The sequence below is a fragment of the Drosophila miranda genome, assembly GCF_003369915.1.
Source record: "Drosophila miranda strain MSH22 chromosome Y unlocalized genomic scaffold, D.miranda_PacBio2.1 Contig_Y2_pilon, whole genome shotgun sequence".
Classification (NCBI taxonomy): domain Eukaryota; kingdom Metazoa; phylum Arthropoda; class Insecta; order Diptera; family Drosophilidae; genus Drosophila; species Drosophila miranda.
In genome coordinates this window covers 33,354,342-33,377,310 of record NW_022881614.1, presented here as the reverse complement: position 1 = coordinate 33,377,310, position 22,969 = coordinate 33,354,342, and the positions used below count along the sequence as shown (strand labels likewise).

Genomic DNA, 22,969 nt, shown 5'->3' with positions numbered 1-22,969 from the left:
ACAGACACAGAGCATTGCTGCCAAACCAAACCCCTCATCGGCTTCCAAGAACTCAATTTATTATGGGCTAAGAACAAGTATAATTCGCAACAAAAGAACTCTGGCAAATCAAAGGAAACACAATCGATATACATATAAACGAGAACTCTCTATACATGCGCTTGTCTGAGCTTGTCTCGTCTCGTGTCGCCTGTCTGGTTTAGCTCCTAGATCTTTTGGTCCTTAAGCTAATTTGGTTTTCGGATTTGGTTGTGCGTGCTTATCGTTGTGTCGCTGGTGTCTCTCTGCGTGGGAGTGGTACTGGGCTGCCAGGCAGTACACACTGGGTCTCGTCGCAACTCGTTGCTCCTCAACTCAAGTTATCGTAATGCTGGTTGTTGTTGTTGTTGTCGTTGTTGTTGCTGTTGCGGCTGGTTGGTGTTTAGTACATTGACTTTCATGAGGCATACATGCGGTTAATATCATGTTGATATCTATCCTGAATGTCCTTGCGCTTGAGCTTAAAGGCAGCCGTCACCAGGCCCATGTCCGGTGACCAGACCTCCTTGCACAGCGTAATGGCGGCGGGCACCTCGAACTTTTGCAATTTGCCTGCAAGTAAAACCAACAAAACATTTAGTACTGTCCCATCTTATACACAGATGGTGGGTGGCGACTTACATTTTCGTGAATGATCGGCAATCTCCTTGAGTATGGCCTTCTCCATAACTGGCGACGAGCCCAGCTCCTCATAGGTTTTGTTCTGCAGGCCGTGACGCTCGGCCAGATCCTCCAGATGTTTCTGATTTGGCACGACCAGCGCCACGGTGAACTGCTTTGTGGGATCGCCATAAACGCAGATGTTCTCCACGATGCCGCATGTCTTTAGCTCCGATTCGACCTTGCCAAGAGAACCGTATTCGCCGGCCTGCAGCTTAACCAGATCCTTCTTGCGATCTGCGCAAAGAGAGCGATAGAGAGGGATTATTAGGTGACTGCTAAAAACACATTACAGCCAGATGCGAGACTTGCCAATTATCTTAAGTACGCCATCGGCTTGCACCTCGCCAATGTCGCCGGTTTTGAACCAGCGTTTGCCATCCTCCTCGAAGAAATCCTCGTTGGTCTTGTTGGGCAGCTTGTAGTAACCCTGGGAGACACAGTCGCCACCAATGAGCACCTCGCCCTGCGGATATGGCTTGTTGGTGACGCGATAGTTTCCCTCCTCCCAATTGACCAGACGAATGTCGCAGACGGTCAATGGTCCACCAGTGCGTCCATAGGTCATGTCTCTCTCTACGCGGGGAACGGGGAAGAGTAGTAGAGTCTTCGAGCTTAAAGGGGCACAACTTTCCTTCCACTTACCGTGCATCACTGTGGCTCCCGATGTGGTCTCTGTCAATCCATAGCCCTGAATCAAGTCGACGCACAGGCAGGTCTTGATCTGTTCGTGTGTGTCCGCAGATAGCGGCGCTCCGCCCGACATAATGATGCGCACCTTGCCGCCCATCAGTTTAGCCACCTTCTTGAAGACCAATCTGCACAAAGGATGAAATATTCGTTAGCTGATTCTTAATCGAATCTCCGATGCCGCCTTCTTACTTGTCAATGAGAGGCGTCTTGTAGCCTCGCTGTATCCACTTGACTTTGTACTGGTAGAGGAATTTGAAGAGGGCTTTCCTGAAGGCCGATCCGGAATTGACCTTGTCGTTGATGCCCTTGGAGATGCGATCGAGTATCAGTGGCACCGACGTCATGCACGTGGGCTTCAACACGCTGGCGTCCCCCTTGCAGCCCCGCCTGATCTTGCTGCTCGTATCGATGAGGGTCAGCGGCGTCGAGTAGCCAATGGAAACGCCAGTCATCAGGCAGAGACTCTCCGCCACCAGTTCGAAGACGTGAGCCAGCGGCAGGAAGCCAATCAGCACATCATCCGGATAGATGGGCACCATATCGACGAAGCCCTTCATCGTGGCAATGCAGTTCTTGTGCGACAGCAGGACACCCTTGGGTGTGCCAGTGGATCCGGATGTGTACATAATAGTGGCAATATCATCGCCCTTGGGTGGCACGCTCTCTGTGGGCACAAACAAAAATCAAAACTCAATCAGTGAAAGTGGAAGTGGAATGTCGAATGTGGAATATAGTAGAATGCCTGCCCTGTGCTATCACCTATACGGTATACGGTATAGGCTATACCAGATCTCATAAAACACAAATTATCTCAAAATTTTACGTGTTTGAGTTTCAGTATTTCGAAATATGGACAAAACTTTGGAGGAGTTCATCATATTGACCCCGCTGACATGTGTGGAGCAGTGCAATGCTCTAATGGAGGCCACAGCAACAAAACCCAAGACCGGCTACGTATTTGTCTCGCTCTTTGGCGCGTACTGTGGGCTGTTGGCCTATCGGGCATATCGCAGCTATGTCGCCAACATTGGGACATCGCCGGAGCCAGCGCCGGGGCCTTTGGATGCGATACCAGCTTTGCCAGCGGCTCTCGTCTCCGAGTTGACAGATATCCCAACTCAGCTGATGTTCGAGTCCATTAACCTTGCCGAGAACAGGTGGCCACCGACACGAAAAGGGACACTATCCAATTAGCTAATGGCTCGATATTTTCCCCTCTCTCTCTTTGGTATAGCTGGTGCTTTTACAGTGAGCTGACTACACCCAGCATGGACCATCTCGTAAGGACCACTCAGACACTGGATGATGAAGAGGTCAACGCCTCAACATCGACATCGGTGCCAAAGCTTAAGGCAGTGCCACATCATCTTGGAGAGGAGAACTGAGCAAGGGTGTGTCCTGAATTGTGGCAACCAGCTGTCCCATAAAAGTTTCAACTCTCATCCTTCTCTAGAAACGCACCGAATTTTCTGTCCTGTCCTATTTTGACCACCTGGTTGAACGGCAAGACCTCGACGCCCTCCTTGAAGCCAGTGGTTTCCGTTTTGTGCAGCTGGTCCTCCATGTAGATGATGGTGTCCACATTGGGGCACTGGGCCAGCAGGGTCTTGAACTTGGGCAGCAAGTCGTGCGATCATCACCTCACCGTGGTGACTTCCGTTTCGCTGATGCCTGGCAAGCAATTAATTTTCTCACATTATTACTCGAAAATGGTATAAATAAATGGCTTATATACTCACAGTGGGCCACGCCATCGTCTCCTAGGGTGGCGTAGACGGTGACAATGGGCATGGCTTGCTTGAAGCAGCCATGGGCGGCCACCATCCACTCGGCCCGGGTCTCGGCGAATATGACAATGTTCTCACGCGGCTTCTGGCCCAGCTCTCGCAGGCCGCGGCCAAAGTTGGCCGCCTGCCGCTCCGCCTCTGTGAAGGTTCTCCACTTGTAGTCGCCCATGTTGTATTTCTTGAAGACACGTCCGTTCGGCTGCACCTCGTCCTCCTCGTTGAGGATGCCCAGACAGCGCTTGTTCGAGTGCGTCTTGGCCACGTAGTTGAAGACCTTCTCCAGCGTATCGATGTTCTCCTGCAGCATCTTCACGTGCACATCGCGGGGCGGGTCCGTGGTCCGGTATGTCAGCTCGCTTTCATCTTTCTTGATGATCTTGGCCTGAAAGAGGGGGGGCAACAGTGGATTGATTACTGGAATGTCGTGTCAAGGATCGACTCAAATGAACGGCAGATCGGGGGTGGCGATCAGCAGAGGGAGAGTACAGACATGTGAGCTTGAAGGGGGTTGTGGGTTATTTTGGAATGGGGCCATAACACGGGGAGAACATGTTTCTGGGACCAACACCAAAAAGCCGCCCAAAAGGGGGGGCGGGCAAACCAACTCTTTGCATGAAACACCAATTCCTAGGAACATTTATTGTGCTTTCTTTTTGTGTATGTGTGTTTCTGATGTGTGTGTGTGTGTGTTTTTTTTTTTTTTTTTTTGCTCTATATATATATTTGCTCTATAATATATACTATACAATTTATATTTAACTTAATTTAACGGACAAGAGTATGTTGGGACTAGGGGCCCCGCGGACTGCGGTACTGCCGCAAAGCATTGCTTCGCAGTGGCGTGGACACCTACTCCGTCTGCTCCTTCCGCCTTCTCTCTAAGGACCTAAGCGTTCGCATCACGCTAGAGGCAAACTCCGTGGCCGCTTCCCACACCTTCGGGTCTGCCAGCATCAGCGGCACCAGAGTCTCGGTGCTGACCCTAGACCCTGCTGCTGTCTCCAATGTCTGATGCTCGAGGTCAAACCTGAGGCTGCGCTCAGCCTCGCACCGATCACCCTTTCGAAGACTTTTCCCATGGAGTCCAGAAGGCAGATGGGCCTGTAGGAAGAGGCCACCCCTGGCGGCTTGCCCGGCTTGGTTAATAGTAGCAGCCGTTGCCTTTTCCACTTCTCGGGGAACGTCCCCTCCTGGAGGCATTTGTTGAACAGGCCCGCAACTTCCCTCGGGAGTAGAAGAAGTGCCAGCTTCAACGCGCTGTTGGGGATCGCATCCGGACCCGGATCCTTCCTAGGTATCAGGTTTCTGCCTGCCTGCAACACCTCGGCTTCCGTAACCTCGCAGATGTCGCTCGGGCTATGCTCGAACCGCAGGGAGCTAGGGATCTGCCGTCCTCGAGGAAACAGTGCCCTGACTATACCCTCCAGTGCCTTTGGATCTGTTGGAGCTTTACTGCCCGCGTTCAGCCTCTTCACCACCATCCTGTAAGCGCCTCCCCAGGGGTCCTCTTCGGCGGCATCACACAGCTTAAGGAAGCATTCCCTCTTGCTGTTCCTTATGGCGGTCTTCAGATCCTTCCTCGCCGCTTTGTAGGTCTCGCTGCATCGGGCCAAGCGCGGTGTGCCTCTGGCTCGCTGGAGCAGCCTTCTGGCCCGGTGGCGGGTTCTACGGAGAACCGCAATCGCTTCGCTCCACCAGAAAACTGGATCCTTGTGCTTCCGGAACGTCCCTGTCGGTAGCATGCTCTGGTCGCAGGCGCCTTCAAGTGCGTCCGCCAATTTGGTCGCCATATCGTTGGCTCCGTCTGCATCGTTTGCAGAGTAGGTCTCAAGGGCGCTTGCGAAGGCTTGGGCCCTCAGCGTGTCCTGGCGGTACGCCTTCCCATGCCGGAACGGGGTACCTCTCGATCGGGCAAGGGTGCCCAGGGTGCATAGTATGGCCTCGTGGTCGCTGGCAGTATATACGTCGCTGATCCTCCATCGGGAGTGCCGGGCCAGCGTGCTGCTGGCATAGGTGAGATCGATGATCGACCCTACACCTGCCCTGCTGAAAGTTTGTTGGGACGACGTCCAGAGAGGCAAAAGCCTCCAACACCGTGCGGCCTCTGGCGTTTGTACGGGAGGACCCCCATTCCAGGGCCCAGGCGTTGAAGTCGCCTCCGACGACGACGTTGTTCCGTCCTCGCAGATCGCAGCTCAGCTCGTCCATAATGCGGCTGAAAGTCTCCAGTGAGAGTCTGGGTGCCAGGTAGCAGCTGTAGAACCATATGCCGCCTACATACCCTCGGACGAACCCGTCTGCCGACTTGGTGTCGCGCAATTGTGGCGCGTCGACGCCACAGAGCCACAGGGCCGCTTTGCCGTGGCCCAATCGCTGCTGCTGCCCGCCTTATGTGGTTCGCTGAGGAGTGCCACCTCAGAGCCAAGCTCGCGCACCGTCTGCGTCAGGAGATCCTGTGCGGCCCTGCAGTGATTCAGGTTGAGTTGAATCAACTGCATGTCGTCCTGGTTTTGCCGACCCCGCTTCGCGTGGCTGGGCAGTTTTTAGTGCCTGCCTGGTGCGTGACCTCCTTCTTTCCAGCTGCTGAGCAGATGAAGCACGGCATTCGGCAACTTTGTGCCCTTTCTCCCCGCATTTGATGCAGCAGCCACTCCTGTCCACTGTACTCTTGCAGTTCCGTGCGATATGCTCGGGTTCCAGGCATCGGTAGCACCTTGGGAGTCCATCTCTTTCCCGGATCCTACATATGGTCCAGCCGATCCTCACCTTGCCGCCTTTCAGGACCGCTTGGCCCAGGGAGAAGGGCAAGCTGACCACCGCCAGCTGGGACTCCGCGTATCCGCGGCGCAGACTGCGGACTCTTACTCGACCCTCGTCAATGTTGAATTGGCGAGTTAGAGCGGCACAGATCTCCTGCTCCGTCGCGAGGGAGTCGATGTCCCGTATCTCCAATATGACCACCTTCGAGTCTTCCGTCATTGCGCGCACAGACGCTCCATCGCCGAGGACACGTGCGATGCTGGCTTTCATGCCCTCAGCACTCTCCACGCTGTCTTTTGCCACCTCCAGCAGAAGGTTGCCGTTTATGGTGCGGCGTACCTTGGAGACGCAGCTTCCCAGGTCGGAAAGCTGGTTGTCGTGTCGTCTGGTGACCATTGCCAGAACCTCGCTGTACGACTTCCCGGGGGCCTGAACTATGACCGCGTCTGGGCGAGCGCGGCGTGCTGCTCTCGGCCTCTTTTCGCTGCCTTGGGCGCGTAGGTGGGGTTCCCGGCTCCCCCATTGGACCTTCGGCCACGGATGGCTGGCTAAGTTTACGCCACGGTTCGGTTTGCGCTGCGGCATCTTTCCTCCAGACGGTGGTTGTCTGCTGCTTCTTGTCTGCGCTCCGCGTGCTCTGTGAGCATTTCGGGCACAGGCCTTGGGCGTCGGAGCCTTCCTGCAGCGCGCTTCTACCCGCTGCAGCCTCTTGGCTCGATTCGATGATGTTCGAGTGCAGCTCCTTCATGCGCACGAACAGTTGATGTGGAGCGTATTTTTGTCCATCATCCTGGTCTGAACCTCAGCAAGGATTTTTCCCAGCTCCGAGAGGTTCTCAAGGCAGGTAGCCTACTGGTGGGACTTGCTCTTCTTGGGCGGCGTTTGCCTCTGGGAACTTCCCGGGCTGGCTGGGTCCCGAACCCTCTTGGGGGTCTCCCTAGAGTCAAGGTCCCGACTCTGCGCCGCTGCTGCTGGAGATGGAGATGGCTCGGGTGCCGGCGATCGGGCGAGCATGCTACCCTTCCTGAAGGCGAGCTTTTCATCCTCCTCCATTCCTATTGTTTACTTTAGAATTTTAATTTCGAAATTAAAATCTCCCTCCGTTGGCGCGCAACTCCAGCTCTCTCCAACACTCTGGCAGCCCTGGGTCGATCGGGGCTGTCTGGCAACACCGTCCGTGTGGCAACTCTACGCGATCACCTGTCTGGCGGCGCGATCAGCTGCTGTGTGTGAAGCTCCGGACGAGAAGAAGAAGAAAGATGAAAAGTTGAGTGAAAATTCCCACCACCAACAATGTGGAAAGTGGAAGTGGAAGACGCCAAAACAAGGGTTCACCCCCCCTTCCCCTGCTGCCTGGAGCGCACTGATTGTGCCCCTGCAACAGAGCGGGATGCCGGTGAGGCCGGTTTTTATACGCAGTACGTACCGGTGCGACAGCAACCTGCTCTCAAAAGCTTTTCTTCCAGGTAACACGCGCAGCGCGGATGCTAAAAACGGAAAATCAGGAGCCCGTGATTTAAAACAACCGCACTTGAAAACGCTCAACTCTGTACATCCGTTTGTTTGTGTGTGCCAGTGTATGTGTGTGCATGTGTTCTGTTCCACAACAAATATTAGAGTTCATAAATAATTAAAAAATCGAAATTGTCAAAAATTAAACCTCAATGTCATCCGGCGCTTACTTGGACTCATCGACCAACAATTTCTGTTTTTGGTTAATGGACTTGGCCTGTAGGAGGGAAGGAAGGATACAAGGAGTGATACAATATATGCATGGTATGTGTAAATGCGTTGAGAACAAGCCTCCCAGCGGGCTGTCCGTACAGCCATTCGGGTACAGTATATTACCTTTCAGCTTTTTGTACACCCTATTTACGGCCCAAGCAATTATGGCCATAACCATAGGCCACCTTAGCGCACATAAACCTTATCGGGCCGGCTCTAAGCCAGCCAAAAGTGCTCTTCAGCAGTAGATAGGGAAACCATATGGGAATACCCTAGGAAGTAGTCCATCAGAAACATTTCTTAGGCTCTTACGCCGTTGATAATTTATGTTTTATATTTAGATACTGTCTAGAATGAATTCTCTAGTGCATACTCTCCACACTCCTCCCTGCTGTGTTCTCTCTCGCTTATCAAATTCGAAGGTTTTTTACGCTGCATGGTAGGCCTTATCAGGAGGAGGCGGAGGACACCGCCTGCTCGCATATGGCGCAACAACAGGTGCAATTAACAGAACTGCCATGATTTGATGTTCGCGACCAAAGAAGGAAACAAACCTCAACGCTTAATTGTCGCATACAAAATCGAATGAATCTTTGATAAAAGCAAAACTACAACAACGAACAAGAGATAATGTATAGATATAGATAAATATAGATAGATATAGAAATTCTGAGATATACGTTTTATAGTTAGACCTAACAGAAGTGCGGATACCAAATTTGGTTACTCTAGCCTTAATAGTCTCTGAGATTTGTGGATGCCCCAGATTTTCGTCCTTTGCGGGGGCGGAAGGGGGTGTGGCGAAATTTGGACACGAAACGGTCAAGGTCCGATATCACAGGAGTGTGGATACCAAATTTGGTTGCTCTGGGTCTTATAGGTTCTGAGATCCTTGAACTCATATCTTGCAATTGGCAAAACCGACCATGAAACCTGTGTGTTAGAGAGATAGAGCGAGAAAGAATGAAATTGTTTTCTTGATTCTGGCTATAATAATTATACGATCTGGTTGAGATGTTACACTCTAGAACATATAGTCATCCTCTACGATTCTGCGTTTTTGGTTTTATCGTATCTTTAAAAATGTGGATGGCCCAGATTTTCGTCCTTTGTGGGGGCGGAAGTGGGCGGGGCGAAGTTTTGAAATATTTTTGTAGCAGTGACATATCACAGAAGTCTGGATCCAAAACAACGTTGCTCTAGCTCTTATAGTCTCTGAGCACTCGGCGCTGAAGGGGACGGACAGACGGACGGACGGACAGACAGACAGGGCTCAATGTACACGGCTATTGTTGCTGATCAAGAATATATATACTTTATGGGGTCGGAAACGATTCCTTCTGGACGTTACACACATCCAATTGTACCACAAATGTAATGTATACCCCAATACTTTAGAGTATCGGGTATAAAAATCATTGCGCCAGTCCAATACATACGAGCGGCGGCCAGGGGCAAAGTCGAACGTATTGCAAAGCGATTGTAGAGATACTAGTTAGTTACAGCGCTGATTGGCTGATTGAATACGCTTTCTGGGAAGGGAATGGAATGGAGTGGAATGGCATGGTCGTGTGTCGTACTCACCTTCACTCGGCGCGAGTCCTGTCGTTGTTGCCATGGCTTCTGCAGGACGAAGCACACCGGCAGGGTTATGATGTCGTACACGAACGCGATCGCATTGATCACCCCAATTGCGGTGTGCACCCAGAAGCTGTCCATTCTGGAAGAGTAATTGAAATCTCTCATTGTAATCTCTCTCTCTCTCTCTCTCTCTCTCTCTCTCTCTCTCTCTCTCTCCATACTTATCAATTCTGTTCATTTTGGACTTATCTGCATATTTCGAGATTTCGCAACTTCAACGCCTCATTACGAGACGTGGCTAAAAGTACCCCTCTTCGGAATAATATATTCTGCTGGTCAACAAGGTTTCTACATCACAGCTTCCAACAGATGACTGAGTGGAAAGTGATGAAAGTTCATCCCTTAAGGACGATGTTGAATGCGCCCTTAAATCTTTCAATTTATATTCCAAAAGGAGCGACTCTGCAAATGATGATCACTATAAACTGGAATGTCTTTTCGTTGAAAATAACAACAGCAACAAAAATGGTATCTTCACTCATTACAGAGACTCATGAGATTTCTAGGCCTATGTAACTTGTAATCAGTATATGCTTGAAAATAAATAAATACTATATGTATTATTATTCTAACTATTTTTTGTTATGTAATTTAAAGTCTCCATAAGTCGAATATTTTAGTTAATGGCAACGCTTTTCGTATTTTCTTAACGATATCCAATTACTGGATTTCTTGTATTGTCATTCATTGATTGACGAGCTGTCAATCTCAGTAAAATGTCCGCTGCTCGCTGAAGCGCATAACGGAAATCGGACGCCATATCGGGCGGATGTGTTCGACAAGGCCTTGCGGAAATGAAGCGTATGTAAGGGTGTGCGCCACAGCAGCGTAGCAAAAGTACTAGTCGGATTACGAAATTGACTAGGTAAAATAATAATAATCGTTGCCCACAGGCAGGGGGCATATCGCATGACAATGAGGCCGAATAAAACGCAGCTCCAGTTTCCAAAACAGAGATAGATATGTTGTTGTAGCCCCAAATCGGCCGAGAAGGCGTCCGAATCAATTTTGAATGTGCAGTTAAAATGCAAATTTTTGCAGGACATAGAGAAGAGTAGAGCGGGCGGGCACAAAGGTCAGAAGTTCTCCCGCATGCAAATTCCTATTTGACCAAATTTCGTTTTGTCAAATGCATCAAACGCACAACAGGACCTGAGTCACGCATCCTGCGCAAATTTTACTTGTGGATACAGCCACAGTTTCAGTTTCAGTTGCAGTTACAGTTACAGTTGTAGATGCAGATTGGGATACATCTGCATTGAGTGCGTTTCGATTGCATTTTCAGCTTGAGCTGGATTATGTTTCCAATGCGTATATGTATGTATGTACAATAAGCTTTTGCAACAGAATTGGCCAAACAAAGGATAGAATAGAATTTCGTTTCTTTTTTGAAATTATTTACTTAACAAGAAAGACGGAATTGAACTCCAAATCAAATATTTAGTTAGTAACTGCTGGTAAATCAATTCTTCTGACTATTTCTATCTCACAGACACCAAAACTTCCGCGACACACTCGGCTGAGACGACTCTCATTCGCTCTCAAGCCACGCCCTCAGCGAAAACCTGCGTGGTGTCCTTTGCCTATTGATCCTCCTTCTTGACTCTGTACTTCTACTATAATTTCTGCTCAACGACTGTAGATACGCTTTAATTGTTTGAATGTATATGTATAAAAATCGAAGCTTTTCTTCTACATGATTTCCTTCGTCGTCCTTTTCCTGTCACAGGCTATTAATTTCAAAAGTGCCATTGCATATGATACGGCTGGCAGTGGAGTCCCCACGCGAGTGTTCAACTTTTTCTGCTCTGCACTCGGTTCTTGTGAAGGGGAAAGTCTAATTTAATCTGCTGCAAGCCATGAGTACTCAAATTTCCACAAAAAAGTGCAATAAATTCGCCTCCGGTCGCCGGTTCTCCGGTCAGCATCAGTAGCAAAAAATGTCGAATGGAAAAGCACTAAACGGGTGGCGGCCACTGCCCATATAGGACCAGGAGGTGCTCTCTGTCCCTGTCCAGCAGCGAAGGATGTTGCACTATTGCATGTTTCATGCTCTCACTTACTTTTTCTCTTTCTTTCAGATTGGATGTGTCCCGGCTTTAGCTTGTCGCCCCACAGGACTGGAAACTTCTGTGGTAGCTTATACTCTTATTTTCTATGATTTATTTGTTGCATTAGTGAATGTCGCTGGCAGCAGTGGCAGGATCTGTTTCTGGCGGCCACTTCAGAGTGTCTGAGTCTGCGGGGCCCGAAGGTGCACCTAAAGGTGCAACGCACTCTCCACTATTATAAATGGCCAGACTCGGACTATGGCTCCTCTCTTCCACTCAAGCGCTGAACTTTCGGCCAGCGGAACATTAACAATTCCCCTTTCTTTTTTCATGCCTTAAACATGCACAAAGTCGCGGGGGAGCAAATAAACAGAGCACAGTGAAACTACGACTACAGTAAACACTGCAGCGAGTGAAAAGCAGCGCAGCGAGCCGTGCTAATTGTGTCATTTACATTGGCAAACAAGTGCGAGTGAATAAGTCAGCAGCTCAGACAGATTAATGCGGATGAGCGCACCTCCGCAGCTCTTTGCACAGTCCAAATTAACGACAGCAGGCGACTATTTGCCTTTCTGTGAGGCAAGCCAACCGTTAGCTTTTGGTGTAAAATGGGTTAAAAAAGAAAAATATATTTAAAAAAGATACTGGCTTGTCAGAAGTGGGATTCGAACCCACGCCCACAGAAGTAGACTGCGACCTGAACGCAGCGCCTTAGACCACTCGGCCATCCTGACCGTTGAGCGACGTACATGCCAGCCCTGTGTTAACCGAGGGCAGAATTGAAAGCTTTCTGCGCCAATTGATCTGGCCGAAAGCTTCTACACTTCGGACGAAGAGTTCTGTAGAAAAGCTATGACATCATCCATTCGGTGTTTCCCACTCCCTCTGCATAATTAAATGTTTGCTGTTTAGGTAAAACAAAAAATGTGTTGTATTTATTGAATTATCTCAGTATTTGATACGATCAATCAAAAAAGGATTATAATGCAATGATACTTATGTGTAGAAAAGGTTCTTAAATATTTTGTTTTGCTTGCCACTCATCCAGATATAATTAAAATGTGTCTTATTAGCATCGTATCATTCCATATTTAACACGAAAATCAATGTTAATTATGAAAAAATCCACCACTCACGCACTTCGTAAAAATTGCAAACAAATCGTTTGAATAAAATTAACTTATTTTGTAAGAAACGCAGTTTCCAACAAAAAATTGCTATACGTTCCCTAGGTCGTACATACATTCATACATAGTTTAACTAAAAAGTATGACTAAAACGTATTTGCATTTGAATTTTGAGTTTTTGCTTTTGCTTTTGACAAACTGGATTCCATAAAATACATTTGTGGCCCGTTTCCTTTTCATTGAACTAAATTGAGCTAAAATATATACTACATCTGCCGTTTGTAACCTTTTTTGCCATTTGTGTGTGCTAAAAATAGTTTATGGAGGGTTCCACTTTTGCTTTTGCTTTTGTTTCATTTTTGTTTGTTGCGCCAAAGAAAATGTGCTTAATTATTTTACATCGTTTTTTGTTTGCATTATATATTTTAATTCATAATCAAGTCGCTTAGGTTTTTGCTTTAGCTACATAAAGAAGTACACTATATATATAAGTTATATATAAACTTGTATGCGTGTGTGTGTTTATATATTGTATGTACATAATTAATAGGAAACCACTTAAGCTTACTTTAATGTTTTTCTATAAAAATAATTATTGTTTATGCAAATTTGTTTTTGCCACAGAGTGTACTAAAAACCGAAAACTGTACATTACACAATATTCTCATTCTCATTCATATCATTCATCAATATAATCATTTTCATTATCATAGGCATTCGGTCATCATAAATTGCATATGCATTCCATTCTGAGCACCGACAGACACAGAGCATTGCTGCCAAACCAAACCCCTTATCGGCTTCCAAGAACTCAATTTATTATGGGCTAAGAACAAGTATAATTCGCAACAAAAGAACTCTGGCAAATAAAAGGAAACACAATCGATATACATATAAACGAGAACTCTCTATACATGCGCTTGTCTGAGCTTGTCTCGTCTCGTGTCGCCTGTCTGGTTTAGCTCCTAGATCTTTTGGTCCTTAAGCTAATTTGGTTTTCGGATTTTGTTATGCGTGCTTATCGTTGTGTCGCTGGTGTCTCTCTGCGTGGGAGTGGTACTGGGCTGCCAGGCAGTACACACTGGGTCTCGTCGCAACTCGTTGCTCCTCAACTCAAGTTATCGTAATGCTGGTTGTTGTTGTTGTTGTCGTTGCTGTTGCTGTTGCGTGTGCACCAACCAGCGTGTTTAGTACATTGACTTTCATGAGGCATACATGCGGTTAATATCATGTTGATATCTATCCTGAATGTCCTTGCGCTTGAGCTTAAAGGCAGCCGTCACCAGGCCCATGTCCGGTGACCAGACCTCCTTGCACAGCGTAATGGCGGCGGGCACCTCGAACTTTTGCAATTTGCCTGCAAGTAAAACCAACAAAACATTTAGTACTGTCCCATCTTATACACAGATGGCGGGTGGCGACTTACATTTTCGTGAATGATCGGCAATCTCCTTGAGTATGGCCTTCTCCATAACTGGCGACGAGCACAGCTCCTCATAGGTTTTGTTCTGCAGGCCGTGACGCTCGGCCAGATCCTCCAGATGTTTCTGATTTGGCACGACGAGCGCCACAGTGAACTGCTTTGTGGGATCGCCATAAACGCAGATGTTCTCCACGATGCCGCATGTCTTTAGCTCCGATTCGACCTTGCCAAGAGAAACGTATTCGCCGGCCTGCAGCTTAACCAGATCCTTCTTGCGATCTGCGCAAAGAGAGCGAGAGAGAGGGATTATTAGGTGACTGCTAAAAACACATTACAGCCAGATGCGAGACTTGCCAATTATCTTAAGTACGCCATCGGTTTGCACCTCGCCAATGTCGCCGGTTTTGAACCAGCGTTTGCCATCCTCCTCGAAGAAATCCTCGTTGGTCTTGTTGGGCAGCTTGTAGTAACCCTGGGAGACACAGTCGCCACCAATGAGCACCTCGCCCTGCGGATATGGCTTGTTGGTGACGCGATAGTTTCCCTCCTCCCAATTGACCAGACGAATGTCGCAGACGGTCAATGGTCCACCAGTGCGTCCATAGGTCATGTCTCTCTCTACGCGGGGAACGGGGAAGAGTAGTAGAGTCTTCGAGCTTAAAGGGGCACAACTTTCCTTCCACTTACCGTGCATCACTGTGGCTCCCGATGTGGTCTCTGTCAATCCATAGCCCTGAATCAAGTCGACGCACAGGCAGGTCTTGATCTGTTCGTGTGTGTCCGCAGATAGCGGCGCTCCGCCCGACATAATGATGCGCACCTTGCCGCCCATCAGTTTAGCCACCTTCTTGAAGACAAATCTGCACAAAGGATGAAATATTCGTTAGCTGATTCTTAATCGAATCTCCGATGCCGCCTTCTTACTTGTCAATGAGAGGCGTCTTGTAGCCTCGCTGTATCCACTTGACTTTGTACTGGTAGAGGAATTTGAAGAGGGCTTTCCTGAAGGCCGATCCGGAATTGACCTTGTCGTTGATGCCCTTGGAGATGCGATCGAGTATCAGTGGCACCGACGTCATGCACGTGGGCTTCAACACGCTGGCGTCCCCCTTGCAGCCCCGCCTGATCTTGCTGCTCGTATCGATGAGGGTCAGCGGCGTCGAGTAGCCAATGGAAACGCCAGTCATCAGGCAGAGACTCTCCGCCACCAGTTCGAAGACGTGAGCCAGCGGCAGGAAGCCAATCAGCACATCATCCGGATAGATGGGCACCATATCGACGAAGCCCTTCATCGTGGCAATGCAGTTCTTGTGCGACAGCAGGACACCCTTGGGTGTGCCAGTGGATCCGGATGTGTACATAATAATGGCAATATCATCGCCCTTGGGTGGCACGCTCTCTGTGGGCACAAACAAAAATCAAAACTCAATCAGTGAAAGTGGAAGTGGAATGTCGAATGTGGAATATAGTAGAATGCCTGCGCTGTGCTATCACCTATACCCATAGCTCGCAAACGACGGTCAACACTTTTTCCCTTTGCTGTCTCGTCACTGACAAAACCGAAAAAGACCACGAAGACACGGTCTCTCACTGAGCAGAACACTTTTTGTCTCTTCGCTTGTGTTATGTGTTTCGGGTTTTCGGGTGAGCCCGACACACGATCGTGTCTCACAATAACAACTTAGAGAGACACTTTGGTCAAGCGCTCACAGCAAAAGTGTCATTAGATGAGCAGAACCAGAAAAGTGTCTGAGTAAAGTGTTTTTATTTTTTTTTTTCGTGTATATGTTTATTTATTCATGTTTCCCGCATCTTTTGGGCTATTGTATTGTAATATGTATATTTATTTGCAAAATTGGCAAACGAACATTTTCGTTTTGCTTTTCACGATTCATTTTAAGCTCCAATAGTCAAACCGTATAGAATTCACAAAAGTTGATAGTTGCCATAAGCATCACACGTACAAGCACGCATACATACGCAAAAGACACTTTGTTCGTTCACTCGCGACAAGATGCTCAGTGAAAAACAGGAACAAAAGAGAAGTGAAAAAATCGGTCTTTGCTTGAGCGAAGAGCGAGTTGAGCAAAAACAGATTTGATCGGGTCTTTTCAGTCCATTTTCTCAATGTGTCCGTCAATGAGAGGTTTTTATCAGACACGCCGAAAGTGTCAACAGTTATTTGCGAGCTATGCCTATACCAGATCTCATAAAACATACAAATTATCTCAAAATTTTACGTGTTTGAGTTTCAGTATTTCGAAATATGGACAAAACTTTGGAGGAGTTCATCATATTGACCCCGCTGACATGTGTGGAGCAGTGCAATGCTCTAATGGAGGCCACAGCAACAAAACCCAAGACCGGCTACGTATTTGTCTCGCTCTTTGGCGCGTACTGTGGGCTGTTGGCCTATCGGGCATATCGCAGCTATGTCGCCAACATTGGGACATCGCCGGAGCCAGCGCCGGGGCCTTTGGATGCGATACCAGCTTTGCCAGCGGCTCTCGTCTCCGAGTTGACAGATATCCCAACTCAGCTGATGTTCGAGTCCATTAACCTTGCCGAGAACAGGTGGCCACCGACACGAAAAGGGACACTATCCAATTAGCTAATGGCTCGATATTTTCCCCTCTCTCTCTTTGGTATAGCTGGTGCTTTTACAGTGAGCTGACTACACCCAGCATGGACCATCTCGTAAGGACCACTCAGACACTGGATGATGAAGAGGTCAACGCCTCAACATCGACATCGGTGCCAAAGCTTAAGGCAGTGCCACATCATCTTGGAGAGGAGAACTGAGCAAGGGTGTGTCCTGAATTGTGGCAACCAGCTGTCCCATAAAAGTTTCAACTCTCATCCTTCTCTAGAAACGCACCGAATTTGCTGTCCTGTCCTATTTTGACCACCTGGTTGAACGGCAAGACCTTGACGCCCTCCTTGAAGCCAGTGGTTTCCGTTTTGTGCAGCTGGTCCTCCATGTAGATGATGGTGTCCACATTGGGGCACTGGGCCAGCAGGGTCTTGAACTTGGGCAGCAAGTCGTGCGAGGTGATGACCGTGGTGACTTCCGTTTCGCTGATGCCTGGCAAGCAATTAATTTTCTCACATTATTACTCGAAAATGGTATAAATAAATGGCTTATATACTCACAGTGGGCCACGCCATCGTCTCCTAGGGTGGCGTAGACGGTGACAATGGGCATGGCTTGCTTGAAGCAGCCATGGGCGGCCACCATCCACTCGGCCCGGGTCTCGGCGAATATGACAATGTTCTCACGCGGCTTCTGGCCCAGCTCTCGCAGGCCGCGGCCAAAGTTGGCCGCCTGCCGCTCCGCCTCTGTGAAGGTCCTCCACTTGTAGTCGCCCATGTTGTATTTCTTGAAGACACGTCCGTTCGGCTGCACCTCGTCCTCCTCGTTGAGGATCTGGCGCGTGCCCAGACAGCGCTTGTTCGAGTGCGTCTTGGCCACATAGTTGAAGACCTTCTCCAGCGTATCGATGTTCTCCTGCAGCATCTTCACGTGCACATCGCGGGGCGGGTCCGTGGTCCGGTATGTCAGCTCGCTTTCATCTTTCTTGATGATCTTGGCCTGAAAGAGGGGGGGCAACAGTGGATTGATTACTGGAATGTCGTGTCAAGGATCGACTCAAATGAACGGCAGATCGGGGGTGGGGGTGGCAATGGGCAGGGTGTGGGCGATCAGCAGAGGGAGAGTACAGACATGTGAGCTTGAAGGGGGTTGTGGGTTATTTTGGAATGGGGCCATAACACGGGGAGAACATGTTTCTGGGACCAACACCAAAAAGCCGCCCAAAAGGGGGGGGCGGGCAAACCAACTCTGCATGAAACACCAATTCCTAGGAACATTTATTGTGCTTTCTTTTTGTGTATGTGTGTGTGTGTGTGTGTTTTTTTTTTTCCATGGATACGCCACGGCGGGTAAGAATCTCTAAGAGACGCGACCGGCCCGTACCAGTCAACGAACTGGACTACCCCTTCGGGGCTTCCCAGCTAAACTCACCACCACGCACAGCTGCACACCTCATTCCCCGCGGGATCACCGCAAAGTATTACCTCGCGGGGATGGGTTGCCTACGTTAGGCACTCTCCTCTACGCGTCGCTCCCTTTCGCATCTTCTCAGATCGCTCTGGATGGCTATTAGGGTGTTGCTAACGCGCTTCCAGTTCTCGTCGGACTCCGTCATGAACGCCATTAGCTCCTCTGGTCGTGGGAAATACTCTGCACTTGAGCAGTACCTCGTGCAGTGGTAGATCACATGCTCCGGATCCTCGCTCTCATTCGAACACTCAGGACACTCGGGAGTATCCTCGTGTTTGAACCTATGTAGATACTTCCTGTATCCTCCGTTACCCGTCAGGAATTGGGTGAGGTGGTAGTTCATCTCTCCGCTTCTCCGCCCTATCCATGACTCAATGTCCGGGATTAGTCTATGGGTCCACCGTCCATTTGTGGCCGTGTCCCATCTTGCCTGCCATTTTTCTATCGACGCCCGCCTTTCCGACGCACGGATGGTCTCTAGCGATGTATTAGTTCGCATCCCTGCGCGCGCTTCATATACATGCGTCATCTCGAGCGCTAGTATATCCACCGGTATCATGGCCGCGAGGACCAGGGCTGCGTTATCCGACACCGTCCTATATCCAGACACTACTCGAAGAGCGCAGAGCCGATATGGCACTGACATCTTTCTTCTTAGACTCATGTTGCCGGATAGGGTTGAAGACCACACCGGCGCAGCGTACAGTAGGATCGAGGCCACTACTCTCGCCAGGAGTATGCGACGACCTGCCTTGGGTCCACCAATATTGGGGAGCATCCTTGCGAGTGCTGCCTGCATCCGGGAGGCTTTTTGACTCACGTACTCGATGTGGGCCCGGTAGTTCAATCGGTTATCCAGCATCACGCCTAGGTACCGGATTGACTCCTGCGACTTAATAGTCGCATTACCCACGCGAAACGTCGCGTACTCCACCTTCTTCCGACTCGTGATGAGTACAGCCTCCGTTTTGTGGCCAGCCAGGTCCAATCCCGCGTTTTCCATCCAGTTGGATACGATTCGGATTGCCTCGTTGGCCGTCGCCTCGACCTCTCGGAGCTCTTTGGCTACCACGACCAGGGCGAGATCGTCAGCGAAACCGACAAGCGTGCATCCCTGCGGGAGCTGGAGTCTCAGGACGTCGTCGTACATTATGTTCCACAGTAGAGGTCCTAAGACTGATCCCTGTGGAACTCCGGCTGTCACCCTGTAGAGCTTTGGTCCCTCCTCCGTCTCGTACCTCAGTACCCTACCCGACAGGTAGCTGGCTATTATCCGAAGCAGGTAGGTGGGAACTCCAATTCTCCCGAGCGCCTCGTTTATCCGAGACCAGTTCGCTGAGTTAAACGCGTTACGGATATCCAGGGTCACCACCGCGCAGTACTCCTTTGTGCCAAATCTCCATCTTATTCCCTCGATCGCTCTGTATGCAATGTCGGTGACTGCCTTGATGGCGTCGACCGTTGATTTGGCCTTCCGGAATCCGTACTGGGACTCCGATAAGGCCTCCTTCTCCTGGATCACAACTTGCAGTCGGTTGTAGACGATTCTCTCCAGGGTTTTGCCGACCGTATCCAGCAAACATATTGGGCGGTATCCTGATGGTTCCTCCGGGGACTTATTTCCTTTGGGTAGAAGTATTAGCCGCTGCACTTTCCACTGCTCTGGAAACACTCCTTCCCGTAGGCATTTGTTGAACGTGTCAACAAATACTTCTGGTCTGGTGGTTTCTCCAAGCTTCAATGCCTTGTTTGGGATACCGTCCGGTCCTGGTGCCTTTTTATCCCCAATTCTCCTGGTAGCCGCTATCACCTCCTCAAGATAAATCTGTTGCCTCAGCTTGGAGTCTTAGCTCGAGACGCTCTCCTCCCTATACGGGTGCTGTGGGAATAGGGCCTCCACGATGCTACGAAGCAGGATCGGGCAGGTCACTTCCGGTGTTGACTGGCTCCTTATCCTCTTGGTGACGACCTTATATGCCGTCCCCAAGGGTTGACGTCCGCCTCCTCGCATATCTGCCTGAAGCAGGCTGACTTGCTCTTCTTTATGGCACGTTTAAGGGCTCTTTTCGCTGATCGGAGTTCCTCTCCCCTGGTTTCGAACTCAGGCCGACCTCGTGCTCTCTGGTAGCACCGTCTTGCTCGTAGGCAGGCTTTCCTTAGCTGGTTAACCTCCGCATTCCACCAGTAGCAGGGCGCTCCTCTTTTGCAAGGCTTCCTTCTTGGCATTGCCACATAACTCCTCCATGAGCTTCGCCAGTTTCTGAGCCAGGCCCTCTGCCGTTTCTCGCGCAGGGCTCCAGCTGGCGTTGCGCAGATATTCCGTGAAGGTTTCCGCATCCAGGTGGTCGCCCTTCCATTTAGGTCCGGTAATTTTGGCTAGCTGTCTTTTCGTTGCTGCTCCGCATTCGAAGTGGATCGCCTGGTGGTCGCTGAACGTAAACTCCTCGCTTACTCTCCACGTAGCTCCCCTATGGAGTGAGACGCTCATGAAGGTTAGGTAGATAATGCACCCTCGACCCGCCTTGAAGTAGGTTAGCTTCTGCCATCGTTTGCGAGTATTACGTCCAAGGACGCAAATTCCTCGAGCAGACACGTGCCTCTGGCGTTGGTTTCCTTACTGCCCCACTCTACGGACCACGCATTAAAGTCTCCCGCTATTATTACGGGGGCTCTTCCGCGCGCGTCTTCCGCTATATGCGCTAGCATACTTTGGAAGCGCGCTAGGTCCCAGCTCGGCGGGGCATAGCAGCTATAGAAGGTTACCTCTCTAAGCCTCGCTCTAACAAATCCTTCGTTGGCTGCGCATATCTCCTGGGGGAGGATTTGTACGGCCCAGATGGCCGCCTTGCCGCAACTGCTGCTGGTCCAACCGCTTCCTGGTATCGCCCTGAATGGCTCGCAGATGAGCACGACTTCGGTCTTCCTCTCCCTGACTGCTTGTCTCAGGAGAGACTGAGCAGCTTCGCAATGGTTTAAGTTCAGCTGAGTACACCTCATGCTGATCTTTTAGTCAGGGCGTTCCTAAACTGGGGGCATCTACCGCTGCCGGCCACGTGCTTCCAGTCTGCGCTCGTTCCCTTGCAAAGCATGCACTGTGGTTCCAGGCTACAGTCCTTTGCCAGGTGGTTCTCCTTTCCACATCTTCTACACAGCTTGGACCTATCTACTTTGCTACTGCACTGTCGTGCCATATGCCCAAACTCGAGACATCTGAAGCATTTGGTGACGCTGATTCGCTCACGCAGTCTGCATCTTACCCAGCCTACTTTTAGGACTCCTATTTTCAGAGCCTTTTGAGCGCTCTCCGCTGGCAGCCTGATTGTGGCCGTCTGGGTTCCGCCGTATGCCTTTCTCAGCTGGATGTCATCCGCAGACAGCTCAGAGCCTCGCATATATCCTCCGTGGTGGTTATTTTGTCCAGGTCCTTGCACTCTACGGTCACCCGGTGCGACAGGCTACGGATTTCTGCGTGCTCCTTCAGCGTATTGGCTACCAGGCTTTTAAACGTCTCCGTCTCCTCTCCCGACTTGTTGAGCTGTAGAAGTAGCTCTCCTTTTTGGGTCCTTCTGATCCTGGCGACCGCATCACCGAGTCCACGCAGGGTTTCGTCCGTCCTAACCTTGCGCAGTATCTCTGCATAGGTCTTTTCACCTTTGGTGGCAATGACGATGACGTCTGGTCGCGTCTTGTCCGCGAGCGCTCCAGTCGACTTTTGCGGCCTCTTCCTTCTGCGCCGGTTGGTCACCGTCAGAAATGGGGTCTCCTCCGGCTCCTTTCTCTCCTTTTCAGCGTGGGCGTCCTTTTCAACTGCTACTCCTGGTGTGGTCTGGACCTCGACCGCTGCCTTGGTCCTCTTTGTCCGGGGTGTTGGTGCACCTGCAGCCTGTTTCCTCTTAGGCTCCGGGAGAGGTCTGAAAATCGGTGACGTCTGAGAGGACTGGTGGGTCCTGATCACCGCCTTAGCTCCTTCGTCGTGCAGCTGGATAGCACCCAGCTCATACAGCACCCTTATGCTCTCGATCGAGTCCCGCATGGGTTGGTGTATGGATCGCCTCTTGCCATCCTCGAGCATCTCCACTAGCTGCGTGATCTCTCGTCCTAGATCGCGCAGCGCTGTGCTGCCCTGAGCTTTTTGGTGCTGCTCCGGGCCAGGGAGGGCCGGCAGCGGGGCGTCGGTCCGCTCACCAGTTGGCGTTCTCGCCATTTTTTTTGCTTTTATTGAAGCCTTCTTCTTATGGGTGTGATACTTTTACTCATTTTGTTGGGTCCCAACTCGTAAGCCGTTGTCCTTGTCTGTTGTACAGTCGCGTTATAATCCCATGGTTGTCTATGCAAGCAGGGAGGCCATGCGAGGGTTGACTCCCGCCCTTATGGGGTCGGGAGTTCAGAGCCGGATCCGCGCTAGTCAGGAGTGACTCAACTGAGCCTGTACGTCCAATTTAATGGCTACGGAACAAGGAGCGTGCTTAGAGATTTGCCAATTTTTCACGGGACGGGGCAGAAGCAGCATTAACCTAGCAGCCATTTCGGCGGGGTTTCATTCCGCGTACTAAAGTGCTAGAATGCTGGCTTCCGTCAGCCCTGGGGTCATCAATCCAAAAAAAGGGGGGTCCAGTTCCTATCCTAAGACTTTACTGGTCTCCGTCTTAGTCGCCTTCTCGTATTAGCTAGGTGTTTCACAAGTGTGTTAGACCTATCCGGGGGATACCTGGCTTGTGCGGGCGGTTACGAGTTGCTTTAGTGCTCTTTAGAGGGAGCAGAACATCCCCGTGTCTTCTTAGTCGCCTCATACGACAAGCTGTGACATGCTGTGGTGGTATTCTACTGCCCGCTCACCACACGGGTGTGTGTGTGTGTGTTTTTTTTTTTTTTTTTTTTTTTTTTTTTTTGTGTGATTACAGGAAAGCTTCATGCCGACTCAGCCGAAGCCGAAGTGTATGTGTGTGCATGTGTTCTGTTCCACAAAAAATATTAGAGTTCATAAATAATTAAAAAATCGA

General features: G+C 50.0%; 3 protein-coding genes, 1 non-coding gene and 1 pseudogene across 6 annotated transcripts in view; 2 read left to right on the top strand and 3 right to left on the bottom strand.

Moving 5' to 3' along the window:
- Positions 1 to 268: 268 nt before the first annotated feature.
- LOC117192474 lies at positions 269 to 9,398 on the bottom strand (annotated as a pseudogene).
- LOC117192472 lies at positions 2,167 to 2,938 on the top strand. Its single transcript, XM_033397165.1, has 3 exons — positions 2,167 to 2,549; positions 2,627 to 2,783; positions 2,846 to 2,938. The coding sequence occupies exons 1-2, from the start codon at positions 2,242 to 2,244 to the stop codon at positions 2,775 to 2,777; spliced, it is 459 nt and encodes a 152-aa protein (XP_033253056.1). The 5' UTR covers positions 2,167 to 2,241; the 3' UTR covers positions 2,778 to 2,783; positions 2,846 to 2,938.
- A 2,608-nt stretch (positions 9,399 to 12,006) lies between the features above and the next one.
- Positions 12,007 to 12,090, bottom strand: Trnal-cag. The gene has a single exon. It is a non-coding gene; the product is annotated as a tRNA-Leu (tRNA).
- A 302-nt stretch (positions 12,091 to 12,392) lies between these two features.
- Positions 12,393 to 22,969, bottom strand: part of LOC117192471 (long-chain-fatty-acid--CoA ligase 3-like) — a 36,042-nt gene continuing 25,465 nt past the window's right edge. For 2 of the 3 annotated variants that reach the window (XM_033397163.1, XM_033397162.1), the window contains 3 exons: positions 17,060 to 17,498; positions 16,785 to 16,991; positions 14,824 to 15,305 (listed from right to left, as the gene is read on the bottom strand). In XM_033397163.1, the coding sequence (XP_033253054.1) occupies positions 14,827 to 15,305; positions 16,785 to 16,991; positions 17,060 to 17,498 (1,125 nt within the window). In that variant the 3' untranslated portion in view covers positions 14,824 to 14,826. Of the gene's footprint in view, positions 13,841 to 13,909; positions 14,186 to 14,260; positions 14,525 to 14,593; positions 14,767 to 14,823; positions 15,306 to 16,784; positions 16,992 to 17,059; positions 17,499 to 22,969 lie in introns of those variants that run through there. The other variant, XM_033397164.1, reaches the window with a different exon arrangement.
- LOC117192473 lies at positions 16,129 to 16,869 on the top strand. Its single transcript, XM_033397166.1, has 3 exons — positions 16,129 to 16,480; positions 16,558 to 16,714; positions 16,777 to 16,869. The coding sequence occupies exons 1-2, from the start codon at positions 16,173 to 16,175 to the stop codon at positions 16,706 to 16,708; spliced, it is 459 nt and encodes a 152-aa protein (XP_033253057.1). The 5' UTR covers positions 16,129 to 16,172; the 3' UTR covers positions 16,709 to 16,714; positions 16,777 to 16,869.

Coding starts and splice junctions, on each gene's coding strand:
- LOC117192472 (XM_033397165.1), top strand. CDS start 2,242: ATGGACAAAACTTTGGAGGAGTTCATCATATTGACCCCGCTGACATGT. Junction 2,550..2,626: donor ATTAACCTTGCCGAGAACAG/GTGGCCACCGAC, acceptor TCTTTGGTATAG/CTGGTGCTTTTACAGTGAGC.
- LOC117192473 (XM_033397166.1), top strand. CDS start 16,173: ATGGACAAAACTTTGGAGGAGTTCATCATATTGACCCCGCTGACATGT. Junction 16,481..16,557: donor ATTAACCTTGCCGAGAACAG/GTGGCCACCGAC, acceptor TCTTTGGTATAG/CTGGTGCTTTTACAGTGAGC.